Source organism: Candoia aspera, chromosome 1 (assembly GCF_035149785.1).
Source record: "Candoia aspera isolate rCanAsp1 chromosome 1, rCanAsp1.hap2, whole genome shotgun sequence".
NCBI classification, from domain to species: Eukaryota; Metazoa; Chordata; class Lepidosauria; order Squamata; family Boidae; genus Candoia; species Candoia aspera.
The window spans coordinates 17,393,597-17,413,706 of NC_086153.1; the positions used below are offsets into that span (position 1 = coordinate 17,393,597).

Below are 20,110 nucleotides of genomic sequence, written 5' to 3' on the forward strand. Positions count from 1 at the left end.
TTTGAAGCTGTGAAAGAAAAAGAGTCGGGGTTTATTTGCCTCTGAAGTCAGGTTAGATAAATATTTCCTTTGACTTAATGTTGCCTCTTTCATGCTTTTTCTCTTTCGTGTAGCTTTTGCAAAACAGTGGAAATTTTTTTTGGGGGGGGGGAACAGTAAGCTACCAAATTTTCATATTGTTTCTTTGCGATGCTGCAATTGTGTTAGCAACCGGTGCAAAGGAATTAAGGAAGTGAGACCATGTTTGAAGCATCTAATATAAATGATCGTAACTAAGCCAATTATACTCTGCTTTAATGTGATGGCCTGGTTCACATCCCCTGCTAAGAAAATGACTGGGTTCCAACAACAAGCTGAACCACAACAAGCTTAACTTTGAGTTAAGACTGGTCCTTTATGTGAATCCAGCTGCATTTTAAGACTTGTGATGTGTGTTGGCTTTGTCCACCTGTTTTGGACCTTCCCTCACTGAACTCTAATTCAGTTCCTAAGAGGAGATTGTCTGCATGCAGTTTTATGCAGTAATGCATTGTTTGGTAAAGTACTGTATTCTTTGTTGTGTGTGTCAAAGCAAAGCCTTATGTCATCCCTACTTGACAAGGGATGTGATTCTGGGGACACAGGTGGAATATAGTAACATGTCTTACTTATAGTTCTAGAAATGATTCAACCATTTGCTTTTTCTATCTAGGCTGTCTTCCAGGGATGATTCTCCGTGTGGGGCTGTGTCCTGGCCTCTCGGCTGAAATGGTCGAGGTGCTAAAAGCCAATGGCGTCAAAACAGGTAGCTGATTGGGGTGGGGGAGAATAAGGAGCAAGTTGTTCTACAATTTAGGGGTTACACTGGCTATTGTGAGCAGAGTAAATTCTTCAGAGAATCCACAGATCTCTTTGAATTTTAATTTTTGTGCAGTTGGAAGTTGCAATGTGGTTGGAAGAATGATCAGGGTGAGGTTAAGAGAAGGCAGAAGGACTCAGAAAGAGCTGTGATGGGATAGTTTGATCAAGGAGGGAACAATAATTACTTTTATAAAAGACTGGAAACCCTTTAAGGGCGCTTTGCTGAAAACGGATAAAAATGAATTGTGGGTTTGGGGATTTATTGATTTAAAAAGTTTTGTTTGTGGGAACTATGTAATTTAGGGTGAAGATTGCAATTACTATGTTTCTAACTGCTGCAAAGAAGATCGGAAGTAACTTCTTTAGATATCTATCTTTTTTGCTTTTAATATCTTTCACTTTTTTCTTTTATTCTTTCATATTTCCTTCTTTTTTTCTTTTTTTCCTTTTATGTTTCTGAAGTTTTTTAAGCTTATGTAAAATCTTCTAATGAAATTACATTTAAAAAAGGCTGTGATGGGATAAACCAGTGATCTGTATTTTTCAGCCCCCCCCACCTTTTCCCATTTCTTTTAATAGAGGTATTTTACTAGCTTTCATCAAGTGGGGTCTTTCACATGCCTTGTGATGGCATTTCCCAGGATTCCATAGCAGCATGGTGAAAGAATATTAAAATCCATAATAGAATCTGGATTGATGCATCATGCTAAGCCAGTGACTCTTAAACTATTTGACCCAATTATCCCCCTTCCTGGTCTCAAATAATGTTATTACCCCACAAAAAAACCAGAGACTGTTGTTTTACACAAGCATCTTGGCACTTGGCAGCGGCGGTCCCAAATTGGATCTTTGACTCACAAAGAAGCAATTACAGATTCTTCCATTTCTCCCAGGATATGCCCAAATTACTCCTTGGGGGTAATTAACCCTAGTTTAGGAACCACAGTGCTGAATTTATTTTAACCATCATTTGTTGAAGAAGTCAAAATGGCTGAATTTACATTCAATTGAAGCCAGGCCGAAATAGCTCAGATTCTAGGACAATGCAATGTATGATCAAATGACAGTAGAGCCAGTGGTAGTTCATGGACATAAGCTTGGTAAATTGGGCGTGTGGTCTGATGAAAGAGAAATTTTGTAACATTGCTGGGTAGTTTGTAGTTTTTTCCAGCTGAAGGTTTTTCCTATCTTTCATCTTCTTTCCTCCATCTTCCTAAATGTCTTATAGTGGTTGATCTTGTCTCATCGGATCTAGAGGAAATTGCCCAGAAGTATTCCTTATCGTACAAGGCAAGTACAAGGAGTCTCTAGAGTTGGATTTATTGCATATTTCAGCACACAAAATGTTGCATAGTTCTAGTTTCTGCTGAAAAACGCCCATTGTTTCCACCAAAAAACACCCACTGAGGAAGCTGGATTCACTTAATGACCCATGATTCGCTTAACCACTGCCATAAAATTGCGTCTGGTCCTTGGTGACCCTACTTATGACTGCAACGACATACAATGGAAATTCTGGTCCCAATAGTGGTCGTAAGTTGAGGACTACCTGTACATCAGGAAGTTGCCATGGTTGAGAAACACTGATCCAGCTGCTGGTTATTTTGCCTCTTGTTGTTAATGCTACAGGTGGTAAGGGATTGGCAATCTTCTGTTACAGACCTTAGTTGCAGTACGACGTGTGTTGTTGGCACAGTTTTCCTCCTTCCCAGTCAGTGGGGCAGATCTCTATGAAGAGCTGAAGCGCACCACAGCAATCTTGTCTACTGGAATTGAAAGGCAAGAGGTTATTAATCAGAACATTGTGTTGGGGTGAACTTCTTGTCTAAAACAGACCTGCTCCATTAATTTTCAAGATCACATATATACAGGATTTCACCAAAGAGATGCAGGGGCATTGTTCAACTTCCTTGGAGAGCCATGTACAAGTGTGGCTCTCAATTGCCTTTTTAAAAAAGCAGAACATAGCTAGTGGCTGTACTGCCACAGCATGTTTACGTACAGTTAACTGAACCATGGTTTTACTTCACCCCATTTCCTATATTCACAAATCACACTAAATGTAGGCTAAAATGTAGTTCACTCACTTGTGGCTCAGTCTATGTATGACCCCCAGAAGGTGAGCTAATTGAATAAGCCATGATTCAGTTGATTGTGGATAAGCAGTTCATGCTAACTCAATCACCATGTCAGCTGTTATGATACCACTGCTGTTAACTGAGGAGGGGGGTAGGAGTGGGGGGAGACTTAGGGGCTAAATTCCATTTGGAGACCTCCAGGTTCCTTAGGCTTCTTCCTCATAGTGTATTGTGAGGATAAAAACAGGGAAAGAGGACCATTTATACCAGTGTTTCTCAACCTTGGCTGGGGAATTCTGGGAGTTGAAGTCCACACATTTTAAAGTTGCCAAGGTTGAGAAACACTGGTTTATACTGACTGAAGATTAATGAGGAAGGAAAATGTAAAAATAAAAGTAATCCATTTAGTGTTTCTTTATTCAATAATACATGTTTATCAAATTTATATGCCACCTGAGTCCCAGAGACTCTGGGCGCTTCCATTTTAACCCAGGAAGACTTGGCATTGTCATCAAATGTTGTGGTGTTGAGGACCTTCCAAAAAGAAAGTATCCCTCTGAAAATTAGGCTCAGTAGCTGAATTTGGAGCTATAGTGAGCAGAAAATGAGAATTAACAATCCCCGTGGATATAAGCATGATCTTTAACGGGTGATACTTTGGTTTGTTTATTAGATGTATATTTCACCTTTCCTCTAGGAGTTCAAGGTTATACAGGTTATAAATCTAATGAATAAATATATAGCTAAATAACAACCTGGTGAAGGAAGTGAGCTAAGAGATAATGACTGCCCTAAATTGCTCAATTAACTTCCATGGTTGAGGATGTCTTTGAATATGGGTCCAAGCACATTAAGCAGTATCCTGTACTGGCCCTGTTATGGATCAATTGTCTATCCAAAGCAACCATCTCCTGGGCTCCCAGTTTGTTGTAAGTTCATTTTTTTCCCTCTTAATACTGAAGTCTTCCCCTTCCCAGTTGCTTGTAGAAAGATTGGCCTACAATGATTAGTCAGGATAGCCATGGTGGTTGGGGATGACAAGAGCTTTAGCTTGACATGTTTGAAGGCTTCTGGGCTGAGCAAGGCTGATGGGCAGATGAGCTGTTCTGAAAACGGTAATGGGACAGGCAAAGCTGGCAGTTCAGTCCCTCTTTGGTTTGCTGTGCCCTCTGTTTATTTTGGGCAAGCAGCAAGATTGAATTTCGAAGCTTAAATGGAGACCCCACTATGGCTGCTCTTTGGTCCTTCAGGAGAGAAGATACTGAGAGGGAGGAACACGTGAAAAAGTGAAAGATGAAAACTGGGATGTGCGTGTCCTGAAATTCTCATTTTTCTCCTTTTTTGCTGTTTTAGTTTGGACAAGCTTCTTGACTCAGGTTTATACACAGGGGAACTGACAGAACTTGTTGGAGCACCCAGTGCTGGCAAAACTCAGGTTGGCTGTTCTTGACATACTTGGTTGTTATAACAATTTGTATGTTGCCTTTTCATTGGACTTTAGGCAGAGTAGTCTTAACAACATGCAATATGCATACTAAAATCATGAACAAAACCATGTTTTACTCAACTACTGTCTACTGTGGAGGACTCTCCATTTCAAAGGCCCTACAAGAAATAACTCGTCTGGTTTTGAGGCTTGTTTTGCTTTATGCTAGCAAAATGCCATTTGTAACACAGGTGTGTATATCTAAGGAGGGCTTGTATATTGCAAGACTGTGTGGGAGAGGGATGGATTGAACACTGCTCCGAGTTGTCAGAGATATGTTAGACTCTCCCTGTAGGAGTTTTGACAATGGATATTGGTTTACCTTATATGAAAGGGGGAGGGCAGGATTTGAAAATGTGTCCTGTTCTTTAGGGGGTTGAAATCCAGGTTTTCCTGCAGAGATGGGGCTGTCAGAAGATTGGCCTGAATGGTAGTTTAAGGCAAAGGACAAGATAATACCTTCCTTTTCCAGGTAGGGAAGCTGATCAGACTGCCAGCGGCATTTTTATTTCTAGTACTGTAGTGGGGAAAACTTCTCTACTACACTTGAGGGCAGCAAGTCCTCTATCAAACTGGAGGAAGCGTTGCACTAGAAGCCGGCTAAAGAAAGAGCTTGTATATTTTTATAGTTTCTGATTATGGCAGACTAGTTTTTCCCTCACGAGAGACAGATCAAAGCATTTTCCTCCATGCCTGATTATTTAGCCCAAGATTTTCTGCAAGTAGCATAAAACATTGATGTGATGGATGTAGGTGTTTCTGGGTCATGGCACCCTCAGTTTGGTACATTCCCAAGCTGATCTTGCCCACAACACCATTAGTCATTGTAACAATCCATTCCTGCCTTTTGAAAATTGGCTGCTTTCTGGAGCCTTCTGACTGTGGATGGCATCCATGTACACGGCCTTGTGTTAGAAATAGCAAAATCCTTGATCTGGCGGACATCCTGGCGCCATTCCCAAAGCCTTAGCAGCCTTTTCTTCTTCTTTTTTCTATATAATTGCATTAGATCACCTGTTTTTTAGTCACAAAGTCTCTTGGAGTACCCTTCATGAGTTTTATCACAAGGGACACAGTCTCTACCTGTGGGCTTATAATGTCAGCTATCCCTGACCTGCTGCCTGCAGATATGTTGGATTTGATCTCCTGGAACTCTTTCCAATGTATCTGCAGGCATCAGGTATGGAAGGCTAAGATGAAACAAAAGAATGGGGAAGAAAGAAAGGAAAGAAGCAAAGCTAAGTGGTTGCCTCTTAAAGTTTGACTTTGCTCACATAGTATGCTTAGCCATGGATTATTTAATCCATGGTTGCCTGGGTTCATACATCATTGTAAGCCAAAACCAAAACAAACCACATTATGATGGTTTGTTTTGAAGCCAGTATGAATTACTGGCTTCAGTGGGATACATTCAGGAAGGGGAAAAGCCCAATGATTGGTGTTTTTTTTCCATGGTGGAGGGGAGATCAGTGCAGTGGAACCTTTTCCTGTCCGTGTGGAATTGTCTGGGTTGTAGGACACTTCCAACCCTGAAGTTGTTTTTCCTTGGCTCTTAACAGCCTGTCCAAGTATTAGTCCAAGTGTGGTAAAAAATTAACTGCGCAGTTTCACTTGTAAGGAGAAGAACAATGGTTTTCCTTTTAAGAAATCAAACTGCTTATGAACCAAAAAAAAAAAAACTGTACAGCAAAAAAAAAACCTTTTTGCCTAATGATGCATGTATGTGTGCTAGCAAGCACTGACTTAGAAAAACATTTCTTTCTGCTTGAGAATGTGGAGGAAGAAGGTCTTTTCTAAGCAGGTGCCCACCACTGGGGAATTTTTACATGACCCACTCAACTAAATATATTGGATAATGTCCTTCGATGTCCTCTCATTTTGCTTCCGTTTGCATGCAGCTTTGTAATCAAGCTTTGTGGTTTATCATGCTCTTTGAGCACCAAATGGCTGCCAACTCATGCCCCCCCAATTCAGGATTCATAATCTGTGACAAATCTTGGCGGCTGAAGTCCTAGTTTGTGATTTGCTGGCTTTTCCCAAACTTCCAGAAGGTAGGCTATAAAAGGCTGCCTTTGGGCATCCTAATTTCAGAAATCACACACAAGTCTTAAGCTCTTGTTGTGTCTCTAGGTGTGCCTCTTTGTAGCTGCAAATGTATCTCATAGCCTCAAGCAGACTGTCCTGTACATTGACTCCACTGGGGGTTTCACCGGTGCCCGTCTGCTGGAGCTGTTGAATTGCCTGACTGAAGATGAGGAAGAGCAGGTCAGTTGAACAGGATGTTCGTGGGATGTTGGTACCTAGGAGAGTATCTTCAGTCTCTTAGGTCCACTGGCCAAATAAAGAGGCAGCACTGAAATCCTCTCAGCTGGGATGTATGATATTCCTCTAAGCCAGTGTTTCTCAACCTTGGAAACGTTTAAGATGTGGGGACTTCAACGCCCAGAATTCCCCAGCAGCATGTCCACAGATCTTAAAGTTCCCAAGGTTGAAAAAGACTGCTCTAAGCTGTAATAGGATGCTAAACTACCAAATGCTTAATGAGCAGGTCATTATCTGGAATGAAAGAGGATTAGATTTGAAGAACTTCGAATCCTTCCTGTACTTTTGTTTTGGAGAGTTGGTTCAAATCCCAACCTCTCCATATAAAGCAGCCAAAGGTTGCACGTGGCCTTTAGGTGATGTGTCAGAGTTACGCTCCAAAAATTAGTAAGACAGGAACAATTTCAATATGACTTTTCATTTACATATAAACTTAATTAAAATACAATAAATGTGATTATTCACCAGTTGCATGTTTAATAATTTTCCTCCATTGCCACATTAAGTATAACAATTGTGCTACCAATTTTGTGAAATCTTGGGGGGTCCTACACAAGGTTTTGGGAGCTCCATGCAACCTGGGACTGCAGTTTATGCATGAGATTGTGCATTAAGGTGTTGTATTTTGACAAGGAAGGTAGAACACATTCAAACATCATTCAGCTATGAAGTTTAGGGGTTTTTAAGTTGGGCCAGTCATTATCTCTCAGCCCAATCAACCTCACAGAGTAGTTGCCACAATGGTAAAATTAGAGGTAACCCCTATATATGTCTCCTGGAGCTCTCAGAGGAAAGATAGGACAGAAATATAGAGATGATGGTGATGATGATGATGATGATGATGATGATGATATCATCTAAAGGAAGCCTCTTCTCCAAATCCTGTTTATTGGGTTCTGGATTAACATGATTTCTGCCTTTAGGGCTTAAACTTTTTTGCTTGTGCTAAAGCTGAGGTTTTTGAAAGAGCAAATTGTATACAACATAAGAAACACTGAGTGTTGGAACAGCATAATTTTTTAAATTTATTTATTTATCCAATTTGTCACCACCCATCTCCTCCTACCAGAGGGACTCTGGGCAGCTTACAACAAAATAATCAGTAAAACAATAGATACACAATAAACTGTGAACACTATATAAAATGCAATTACAAATAACCAATAAATATACGTAGATAAAAAGAAAGTCCAGATGGCAATGATCTAATTCAGTCCTTGTGTGGGATGAGCACTTTAGGGCACTAGCCATCCCCAGGCATGACTATTCCCCTCCCCTCCCCAAGCCAGGTGGCAGAGCCAGGTCTTCAGATTCCTCTGGAAGGCCAGGAGCGATGGGGCCAACCTCACCTCCGGGGGTAGGATGTTCCAGAGGGCGGGTGCCACTGCAGAGAAGGCCCTCCTGGACCCTGCCAGACGGAATTATATTACCAACAGGGTCCGCAGCATGCCCTCTTTTCATGACCGGGTGGGACGGGTTGATGTAACGGGGAAGAGGCGGTCACTCAGGTAGTCTCTTTTTATTAACATTATTATTAAATATTAACAATTATTACAAATTATTACAAATTATTATACAAATTATTACAAATATAAATATAAATACAAATATTACAAATAAAACAAATATTAAATATTAACAATAATTGTTAAAGGACTGTGCTGTGAAGCAAACAATACTGAGTATGAATTTCACCTCTGCCAAGGGGAGCAAATGTAGGTTAGCCTTCTCCAATCCAGTGCTCTTTGGGTGTCTTCAACTGCAATTCCATACAATAAAAAATGTATTGAATTTGTGGGGATTGTGAGAGTTGTAATCCAGTCAGTCTAGAAGGCACAATATTGGAGAGGATAGTCATAGGTTCGAATCCGCGCGACGGGGTGAGCTCCCGTTGCTAGTCCCAGCTCCTGCTCACCTAGCAGTTCGAAAACATGCAAATGTGAGTAGATCAATAGGTACCGCTTCGGTGGGAAGGTAACGGCGTTCCGTGTTGTCATGCCGGCCACATGACCACGGACGGGTCTACGGACAACGCTGGCTCTAACGGCTTAGAAACGGAGATGAGCACCGCCCCCTAGAGTCGGACACGACTGGACTTTACGTCAAGGGAAACCTTTACCTTTACTTTTAGTCATAGGTTAAAGAGTACCCCAGAGACTTCAGATTCCCCCAAGGCCATGATGGTAGGGGATTTTTGGCTTTTACCAAAACAGATTTGAAGGGTTCTAGGTGGGAAAGTTTAACCTAAACATTTACTGATAATAGGTATTTGATTTTGAGTTATCAAAAGCAATATTAAATAAATGCTTAGAATTAAGATGGTTCTTCTACCACAGAACATTGAACATCAGGGCATCTTCAGAAGAGTGTTAGAAAAGTCAAGATAGTGGGGTGAGGCTTTGATCTCATGGTTGTGGCTACCAACTTGAGTTTTTGATCCTCATCCCGGTTGGCATGCAGACTTAATGGGCATCCATGCCTTATCATGTTCCTTACTCCATTACCCTGTAGGCTGAGGCACTGCGGAGGATCCAGATTTTTCATGCATTTGATGCCTACAAAATGCTTGATGTGCTGCAGGAAGTCCGCAGCTATATGGCCCAGCAGGTGGGTGCTTCTCGAATCGTGTCCACTGACTGATGCTTGTTGATTTTTCTAGCCAGTTGAGGCCGTGATATCTTTTGTCCTGCAGGGCTGGCCTCTGTAATTCCAGAAGCTTCAGAACTAAAGTTTTGCTGTCCTGTAAAGTTAAGGCATTGGACTGGCCTCAAAGAGGCCCAGGTTCAGATCTGCTCCCAGCCACATAAGCTCCCTGGGTGGCTTTGGGCCAACCACTGTTTCTCAGCCCAACCCACCTCAGTTGTTGAGTGGGAAAATGGGAGGAAGGAGTGATCAGTAGATTGCGCTGAGCTCCTGAACAAAACATGGGATGTAAATCTAATAGACAAATAAAGAATCCCACCCTTCTCTGTTATTAACATACGTAATAAGCATAGCTTTTTTTTTTCAGACAAGAACTGCTTTTGATCTTTATGTGGCATGCAGGGAGCTGCACTCTAAAAAGTTGCTGGGGCAGGAGAGAAAAAAATGGGTACTGCCAAGATAAGAATTGATTTTAAATTAGATTTATCAAATTAAGTACCATTAACAATGTGCCTCATATATTGAATAAAATTTTCTCTTTGTCACATTGAGTGGTGGGAGGGTTGCCCTGCAGCTGAGCTGGGATCTCAAATTGTGCTTCTTAACATCTTCTAGGACTGAGTTCTGCCATTGGAAGCAAGGTGCTTCCTTCCTCTTATGTCCCACTCTTTCTGGCGTTCTGCCCGTAAAAAGCTTTCAAGCACTCCTTTAAAACACATGCAGACACACAAAATAACAAAATTCTTAAAACGCAAAGTCAATGCTGTAAACGCTCCCTAGCTTCCTGATGTTGTGAATTTCTCCAGGAATATTTCCACTTTAGTTTCCTTGAAGAAGAGAACATTGTTTTGGGGGAGAGGTGGAATTAGGTTGTGATTATTATAAATACGCAAGTAGAACTAAACCAGATGGATTCAGTCTACTGTCAGCAAAACCAGCATCCAGGAATAACAATGTGGATATTTTCAGCTTCTTGGCATCCTCCCTCAGTCAGTTTTCAGTTCAGCTGTTTCAGTTCTTCCAAACCACTTCCACTGAATTCAAACTGGCTACACGGTGTTTCTGCGCTCCCCTCCAAAGCTGCTGGTAAATGTCACTTTGCAAAGGCTGAAAGCCATTATGGACACGTTTTCAGTTTATTGATGAACATCTGCATTCTTTAATTAGAGTGCCAACTCCAGTAGAGTCATATCTTCCACTACCTGGAATAAATGTGTTGGGACTACACTCCAAAGGTTCTCAGTCAGTTTGTGGCCATGGTGGCTGGGGAATGCTGTCTCAACACATTTGGAGAATGCCAGGTTGAGATAGGCTGGTTTAGGCAAAATTGTACACCTGTTTGTGGATTTATCAGAATACATGAGTGCCAGAAGGGTGAGGAGGGCAGGGTGGGTGATATTTTTTAGGCCAAGGGCCAGCCTGGGTTTTGAGTGGTATGTTGGGGGGTATGTTGGGGGGTTGCACACCAAAAAGTGAGTAAATCACCAAAACGAGATTTAGAATACACTGATTTTCAGTTTCAGTTTGATTTAACATCAAACTAAATAAATGAAATGCAGTTCACATACATACTTTTACATACTGAAATATTTCTGCCTTTTGTTACATTAAAAATGAAACTTTTGGAGGATACCACAAGTTGTGTTCCTTGTTTAAAGAGGCTGGATTGTGCATGCTGGCTATTATCCCCCAGTATTTGCAAGGATGACTGGCCCATGGCCTTAATGTTTGATCAGGGAAATCTGAAGGGGAGTGGAATGGTCTCTATGATCGTGGCCTTGTCTTATCACTCTTTGTAACCGCGCAGTGAGTTTCACCAGCAGGTGAGCTGGCCTTCAGATTTGCCTGGACAGAGAAGAGATTTGAGGCTGAAGAAAGGGGACGGACACAGAGAGCAAGGCTCGTATTGCATGGTTCCTGTTTGGCGTAGTCCTTTTTACTGGGACTCACACCCTTATTCTTCCTTTCTATTCAGGAAATTGCTTTTCACTATTGGAACAACAGAAAAGACTGGAATTACTGGGTCTGCTCTGACTTTTTCAGAGTTCCAGCCAATATGCATGTTCTTTTCTCTTGGTGTCTGTTGCCGTCTCTAGCCATTTAATCTCTGACTCCATCTTTTTCATCTGGACGTGAGCCTTCCAGTGATGTCCTGGACGGCTTCATCAGGCAGTGAAATAAATCCTGCACAGTGTCCTGCATTCAACCGATGTTCATTCTGCTTCTGAAGTCCTCCTTCTCAGGGTTGAGAGGTCTTGCCATCTCTCAGGTGCATGGACTGGAATTCCGGTATCTAGCACGTTCGCGACTGCTTTTCTCATTCCTAGCAACTAGAACTAAAAACTCCATATATGCTTAGTTACTCCTTGTTCTTAGGGAGAAACCTAATATTTCTTCCTTCTAATACCTTGTAAATCAAAAGAGAAAATGTACATAAATAAAAACAAAAGGTGTTTATTGCTCCATTTACTCTGCATTGTCCTCCAGTGTTTATAACTTGACCGGTACTACCACGTCCTAGGTTGAGTCCTTTCTTCTGGGGTCATTTCTCACCCCTTCCTTTGGTTTCCTATCACACTTAACCTTTTCCCAGCAGGGTGCCAACCTAAGGATGCTCTCCTGGTGTAGCAGGTCTTTTACTTTGGGTGGGTACATTGCTACCACCTTAGCATTTAGCATAGGAGGAGGGAGGGAATCCCTTCCTCCAGAGAAAACAGGAAACCCTTTTGCTTCCTCAAGTTTGCTATCACATTTGACATAATTGGAGAAAACTGATGGCTGGACTGAAGGGTCTAGCCGTTAATAAGCCTTGCAGTCAAGTCCCCCCAAAATGCTTTTAATAGGACAGCTGTGCAGGCAGGAGAACAGTCTTGAACATGCAGGACCTAAAATAATCTAATAGTGACTGTCCCTTCATGTCACTTCTCCATCCTACCAACCAACCCCAACTTTCTCCTTTCCTTTCCAAACCCATTAGTGATGATCAGCCACCACAACTTCACCATTGCACCTAGCTTTCTTCTGCTCTTCTGAATTCCTGAAGAGGGCTATGATTACAGAATTACTCAATATAATTAAAATAGACAAACGTCCAGCCTATTCAGATGCCTTTGGTCTAAGACTAGTATTTCCTGGTGCAGAATTTAGGCATAGATAACATATAGGACACGTGAACCTGTGGCTTTAAAGTATATGCAAGATTGAGCTTTGAATGCTTCATGTTCTCAATCCATTCTCATATTCCGAGGAGAGATACCTGTTGGCTTTTTGTAACTTCTGATTTGTGTTTCTTCTTTTACTTAATTTCCTTTCTGCTTTTATTTTTTTTTTAAAGATACTCAGTACCTCTGGACCAGTGAAGCTTCTTATTGTGGATTCCATTTCTGCTGTGATTTGCCCTTTCTTGGGACTTCGGCAGCCTGATGGTCAGTAGTGGACTTCTATCATCCCAGAGAATGTTTCTTAATATGGTTCATTAATGGACATATTGCTTTGCAGAATCATACCCTTGACAGGTCCATGGCTCAAAGAGTTTACAATACAGGTAGTCCTCACTTAATGACTGTTCGTTTAATGACAGTCCGAAGTTACGACAGCCTCTGAAAAAGTGCTTCATGACCCGTACTCACACGACCGTTGCAAAATGTCGCACCACCCCTGCAGTCACGTGATTGCAATTCAGGCACTTGGCAGCCAGCTTGCATTTATGACCAGTTGCAGGTTCCTGCGGTCATATGATCACAATTTGTGACCTTTTTGGCCAGTTTCCAGCAAAAAAGTCCATTGGGGAAGCTGGATTCACTTAATGACCTATGATTCACTTAACGACCACAGTGATTTGCTAAACAATCATTGTAAAAAAGGTTGTAAAATTGGGTCCAGTCATGTGGTGATTCACTTAACAACCACACTGCTTAACCATTTTTCTGGTTGTTAAGTGAGGACTACCTGTATAACATTTTGAAACATGGAAGTTACAGGGCTAAGAAAAGCAAGATCATGCAGGTCCCCTGTTCACATTCAGTGTGGCAGCTTATTTTCTGCATGTTTGAAGTTTTGCAGCAATAAAGTTTCATGTGTGTGAAGCAGAGAGGTGTGAGCGTAAAAGTATATCTCACAAAGATCAGAAAAGGCTGTACCATAATCACCTAAGGTTGCTTGTGGCATGCAAATAATTGTAAATAAACATATCATAGCTTAATTTTCACCATTCTGGTTTCTTTCTAGGGTGTGGTGTCACAGTTCCACACCTTTTAGCCTCTGCGGCTGGGAATTATAAGAGATGAATCAGAAAACTTTCGTTATACATCCAGCTCCTTTGCACTAGATTGGTGAAGACTGTCACGGAATGTCATTAGACCTTTCATTCATGCTAGTGATCAGCATAGTTACGCATTTGATTCTCAGGGGATAAGGTTTACACAACCGACTAAAGCCTAAACCTGGATTAATACAATTGCTATGTTTGCTAATTGTGCTGTGTCCAAAGAAATAAAACATGTTATAATGTAAAGTGATAACTTGGTTCACACAATGTGCTAAGTCAATGGTCAGGTTCCCACTACATGATGAACCACAAACTACCTAACTCTATTTTAGTTTAGTCTAGCAAATTGTACAGGTCTGAAGCCCAGAAGGCTTTAGCTATCTTGCTCCTCAGCCACTGTGGATTAGTGGGAACTTGTCATATTGCTTATCCTCAGCATGGTGAGAAACTTTTCTGAGCTTATATATGGTTTTTGTAATTGTAACGTGACTTTGGGAATTAGACTTTCAACAAGATGGTACAAAGAGAAATGGTACAAAGATGCCTTGAATGGTGATGCCGGACAAAATAGTTGAGAATACCTTGGAATGTAAGAACTAATTGTTCAAATTTAGATGAAGTAAAACCTGACTATTTACTAGAAGCACTAAGCATGATGCTAAAGCTTAGATATTTTGGATATCTAATGCAAAAGCCAGAATCATTGGAGGAGACTCTGATGCTGGGAAAAATCAAAGGTAATTAAAAAAGAGGCTGACAGAAGACAAGGTGGCAAAATACTTCCATAGTTGACTCAAGCAGGAGCTTACAAGAAGTCAGAGAAGCAATTATTGACTCCCTCTGTCAAATGATGCCCTTCAGGTTGTGAAGAAACAGAAGCCACCCAAGGCCACACGATGCCTGTCTCAATCCAGGGCATTAGTTCCCTGTTTGGTGTCTCAAAAATGTGCCATACTACAACTGTCTTCTAAATAAGCATCCTTAGGATCACACTTCTGCCAGCTGGATACTTGTAAATACTTGCAGTTAAAAAAACTATTTTTAAAAAATCTGAAGTAATAAATGGCAAGGCCCTTTTTAAATCAGCCAGAGAGCTAAATGTTGTAGCTCATACACTTTTGGAAGGCTTCTTCTCTAGTATGAGTGTGATCCAGAAAGTTTTACCTGTTTCCCTTCTGTAGGATGGGTGTATATTTTGGGGCAGCCCTCAGCATCTGAGGGAAATACAATACATACAGTTAATGGTACAGCTTCAGGTGCAACGATCTCTCTCTCTTTGTAGGCATGGCCCTCATGATGCATTTGGCTAGGGAGATGAAAACACTTGCCAAAGAGTTTGAGATTGCCATCTTGGTAAGTACGTGGACCAGGTTTTTACTTATGCTTGCTTTTGGCTTTATGAGTGCATGAATGCTATAGTTCTGCTCTTCTAGTGTGAGCTAGTTCAGATATTATGCTAAGTCTGCCCCCCCCTTTTTTTTACTCTAAAAGAAGTTTAATCCTAAAAAACTGGGTAGTCTGGATTCTGTTAAGCAAGGCATCAGCCTCCAGCATTACCTTTATTTCTAAGATGTTTTTTTTTCCAAATGGGCCCCATTAGCCTTTCAGAATATAAAAATGAAGGGTGGCTCAAGTTCAAGGCTCCTTTGGAAAGTACAGGTGATCCTCCGTTGATGGTCTCATATCCATGATTGATCATTAGATGTCAGACCTCAGTATGTGCATAAAGCTTTTCTGCAGTTTTGATCCTCTGTTTTGTTATTTTACACATGTACAACATGGCATCTGTGCATCTGTAAAGTATGTGTTTTAAAAGTTAGGATTAGGTTGTCTGTACAATGTACCTGTATTTACTGCCCCTCCTTCTTGCTTGGTCATAGCAGATCTTGCTGGGTCATCCTGGTTGCGAGACTCAACATGGTGAAGAAGGAGGTGGCCTTCTTCCCATCATCTCATTGGGCTGGTGATGGAGGGAGCAGTTCCACTTCCACCACTTGGCTCACCCTGGTTCTTTTGCTCTTTAAATGACCTTGGTGGATAAGCCTCTTTGTGGTGCCACTGGACATAGTGCTGAACACAGTCTTTGTGCAGCTTGCTGTGCTGGCTGTGAACTGCTTGATGGAAATGTGCCTGCATCAAGATTGTGAAAGCATATAAAATATGGCATAATCCTTGAGAAGTTCATTTGAAAATTGGTGTCTCTGTCCTAATGTTCAAGGGGCATGTAGAACGTTCTCCCTATTCTCTTAGATTCTTTGGATAAAATATCCCATGCACTTGTAGCCCATCTGGGGGCAGGTGAATGCTTGACCAACCTCTCAAAAACAAAGAGTACTGAAAGAGAGATGATGAAACCATCTGCTGTCTTTTAGCTGACAAATCATGTGACCAGAGACACTAGTGGCGGTTTTAAACCAGCACTGGGCCGCTCGTGGAGTTTCATACCTAGTACTCGGCTGCTGCTGGAGAGGAGAAAAAACACTTCTGAGAAAGCAGATCGAGTCGCATCTTTGATGAAATCTCCTCGACAGGTGAGAACATGTGGCAATTGTCTTTGATGTGGGCTCCATATATCAAGCTTCTTCAACGTAGTGATGCTCAGATGTGTTGGAAATACATCTCCCAGAATTCCTTGCCAGTATAGCCAAAGGCAATCACTTATCTGCAATGTAACCTCATATTTAGGAAGCAGGATGGAAAATTCCCATTGTCCTTGATTTATTGTGAGGCTTACAATAGGGTTGTAAGACTGTGTTGTAGAGATTATTTTCCAGGGGGGTTGTTTGTCGGTGGGGTGCAGGGGAGATGCACAGGAGCACATAAGAGACCTGGAGCTCCTTCATAATAGCTACCTTTCATGTTAAGCACTATTCATGTCCCTTTTCCCTTTCCCAGGAGAACAGCCTTCCCCAAATCTGGTACCTCTGGATGAGCTGGACTACAATAGCTTGCATGACCCGTAGCCAGCATGTTCACTAACTACAACTCCCCTCAGCCTCAACCGGCATGGCCAGGTTACATGTTTGCTGATAATATTGAATACTGCAGTCCAGTAGTTCTGGAAGGCACTAAGATTAAGGAAGGGTTGGCAGAGTTTTGGAAGTGCAGAAGGGCAGTGTAGACTTACCGTATTATGTGTGCACACTTTAATGCAGGAGTAGAGATGGCTGCACTCACTGGTTTGTCTGAATGTGACGGCACCTGTCAGTTGCTGGCACTGGCTGGAGCTGATGGATGCTGGTGCCTAAGACAATTTAGAAAATGCAGCTCTAGGGAAGGTTTATTATATGATTAAGAAATGAGACTATGTTAAGGACTATATTAAGAAAGGAGCAAAGCTAAAAAAGATAAGAACAGTTGCAATTGTCAAGAGCTCTCATTTTGCTCTAAAAGCTATAACTTATTTGGGTTTCTTTGGGTTCTGAGTAGTAAACATAACCTGTCTGTCCTTTCTGATATTGATGGGCATGTAATTTTAATTGCATCATGTAGTTTTCAAGCATACACAGGAAGGGACAGGAAGCATAGAAAGGTTAATTGTCTTAGAGTAATGGGCACATTTGGAGTTTTGAAAACATATGGGCATTTTCATAAAATAGCCCCCATTTTGGTAAAAACCGATGAGGTTACTCCCCACTATCTTTTCTAGCCCCTCTGTTTATTTTGGAGGGGGGGCACTTTTCTAAACAAAGCACCAGACTAACTTCTCAATAAAATAATGAATAGGTGGCCTTTATTTACGGAGGCATTCTTGTAAACAGATGACGCTGGAGTTCAAAATTTTGCTTTTCAGGTTGTAGGATTCTCATTTAATGTTTAATTAAAAGATGAATAAAGTGAGATGAGGCAGAGAGTTGGAGCTATTCCATGGGAAGTGTCTGTGAGAACATTGGTGCCTAGTGCTCAGATTGAGGGCGTGTCTCAGACTGAAAAACTCCAGCTGCTTAGAATTAAAGTTGGCCTTCCCTTCAGTAAGATAGGAGGGATGTGCAAAATGTTTCAACCCCAGATCGGGCAGTTTGAATGTCTGAAGTGTGGCTATTGCTCATTTTGGAATTGGGCTGTTCCAAAATAGGATTCCCTTTAGAACACATGTAATGGATTGTTTTGGGGTGAGAATGTTTTGTCATAGAAAGTTTTGCACGTCTCTATCAGATAGTAAAAATCCTAAGAAGGATTGGCCTGTATGACTATTTTTTCTCTAAATTTAGTCCATACGTCTGCAGTCCTGGATAGTATTCTGGTAACACACTGATTTGAAAACTTCCAAAGTGTGTTTCTCTCAAACCACTGTGGAATACTTAGCTCACTGTTTATCAGTAAGAAGCAGTATGGAAATTAAATATTAATTTAAATATTCTTGTTACTTCTACCACTGGAGACTTGTAGGGCTAGTTAGTAGGTTTTTCTGCTGTGTACTTGTATTGGGATTCTTACAGCGTTCTTCTGTTTTACAGCCTTTTGGGATTCAGGCAGAATTAGACCTGAGGAACTGGGAAGTGAGAAAAGACAGTCCAGTGACATCAGGAGAGGGACTGAATGATGGCACGGACAAGTCTTCCTGATCCACAGCTGGCTTTCCTGAATATTGCAGATCTGAAAGAATAGTTCAGTTTTTAGAGGAATGAAAAATACAGACCAGTATCAGCCTACTCCAAACAGATGCCTTCCAGATTTATTGGACTTCAGCTCCTAGAATCCCCAAAGAACATGGCCTATATATCAGAGATGATTTGAAGTCAAAAACCTTTGGAGGACACAATTCCTTCTGTTGGAACACTCATATTGTGTTGGTTAATGAAGGAAATATGCATGTGGATTAGCTAAGTCATGGCTCACTTTTTCAGCAATTGCAACTTTTGTAGGTAAATGTACAGTTTGTCAATAATAAAGGGATATTGAATGGAATTGTTTATCTGAAGGAGCCTTCATGTTCTTCCCATTATTACTACAGTGTATTGACATCCTGACCCTTGCTATTTGAAATGGACTAGTCAAATGTAGGAGTTATATTGATTTTGCTTAACAGATCAAAGAAGGTTGACATTCTATAAGCAGGAGAAAAGGTAGAATATAAATCAAATTCTCCAAAGGCTACGGATACAGTATTACACATCATGTGGCAAGTTACCAGCCAGTGCAAAATTGTCAAATCATTTTGGCAGATGGATAGGCTGACAGATTTAGCCGTATCTCAAAAGTTGTTCCTGGTAGGTGAGTTTTGACAGCGTTCCTACTCTGCCTGTGCAAGCCCGTTCAGCTTTAAATAAATTTGTGAACTCCATAGGCATTTCTAGTGATCTCCACTTTGAGATTCCTTGTCTTAAGCCTCTCATGCTCATTGGGAAAGATGGGAGATGTAATCCCAACACAAACTGGAGCATCCTGGCTCAGGAAGGGTCTCCTAACCCATGTTTTTCCTTTTCCATTTTTGGGGTGGAAAGAAACCCAAAGCACTGAATCACAGAATGTCAAGTTTGGGAGGAACCAAGGAGATCATCTAGTCTACTCCTCTGCCAAGAGTACAAATCCACTGTACAACTGTTTGCTTTTAGTTCTGGTTTCCACATTTTCATTCATTACATTTCCAAGCCTTTCATTTTGTGGAGAGTTAATGTTATTTCCCCCCTTCTCCAGGCTGGTTTTTTCTCATTTCTTTCAAATTCTAGGCTTGTCCATGTGTTTGCTTGCTAATTTAACAGAAAGAAATCACAAATATCAAGAGAGAATAAAAAAAAAATTCCAAAACAGCAAGGATAGTGGTATATCTTTGTTTTAAACCACCCAGAGGCCCCTCTTTGGGGGAAGATGGGTGGTGGCTAAATTTAATAAATAAATAAGTCAACAGTGACTATATGTCCTTTATTTCAGAAAGCTGTCCTTCATATTTTTTTTTGTTGTTCATTTTACTCTTGAATTTTCCTTTGTAAAGCAAAGTTATAAACAATCAATTTTTTTATCCTTAGGAGCCTGTTTCACATTCGCCGTTTTCAGCTTTGTCCGTTATTTTTTCCAAGAAAATATGATCACTATATATGTAACTTGCAATTCGGCTATTTTTGGAATTTGAAATATACAAGAATGTACACAATCACGTCCATCGTTTAATAGTTTAGAAAAAACCGGATTTTTTTTTGTTTTATCCCTCAAAACAATATTGGAACTCGCCAATATTTATCGTTTGTCGACATTTCCCTCTATGCTGAGGTAAAAGATTACTTTCAACTCCCAGGAGGCCTCTCTAGCCGTAATCTCGTTTCCCTCTCTATGGCGTGAGCAGCTCAGCTTCGCTACCCTTCCCTTCAAAACCTCAACCATAGATAAAAAGCGACAGTCACAACGCAGCTTCACTCTTTAGCGCCCCGCCAGCGTAGCCCCGCCTCCCCGTTGCCACAGCAGCGGGGCAGCTGCCAAAGGCTGGGCGGCCGTCGGCCAGGCGGGCGGCCGAGGGGTGGCGCCTTACCTTGGCCCCGC

General features: G+C 41.3%; 1 protein-coding gene across 1 annotated transcript; it reads left to right on the forward strand.

The window, feature by feature from the left end:
* Positions 1 to 564: 564 nt before the first annotated feature.
* On the forward strand, positions 565 to 18,295 carry RAD51D (RAD51 paralog D). The gene is made up of 10 exons (XM_063298410.1): positions 565 to 784; positions 2,069 to 2,130; positions 2,501 to 2,619; positions 4,272 to 4,353; positions 6,535 to 6,669; positions 9,238 to 9,333; positions 12,704 to 12,794; positions 14,919 to 14,989; positions 16,009 to 16,167; positions 18,094 to 18,295. The coding sequence occupies exons 1-10, from the start codon at positions 706 to 708 to the stop codon at positions 18,199 to 18,201; spliced, it is 1,002 nt and encodes a 333-aa protein (XP_063154480.1). The 5' UTR covers positions 565 to 705; the 3' UTR covers positions 18,202 to 18,295.
* Positions 18,296 to 20,110: the final 1,815 nt, after the last annotated feature.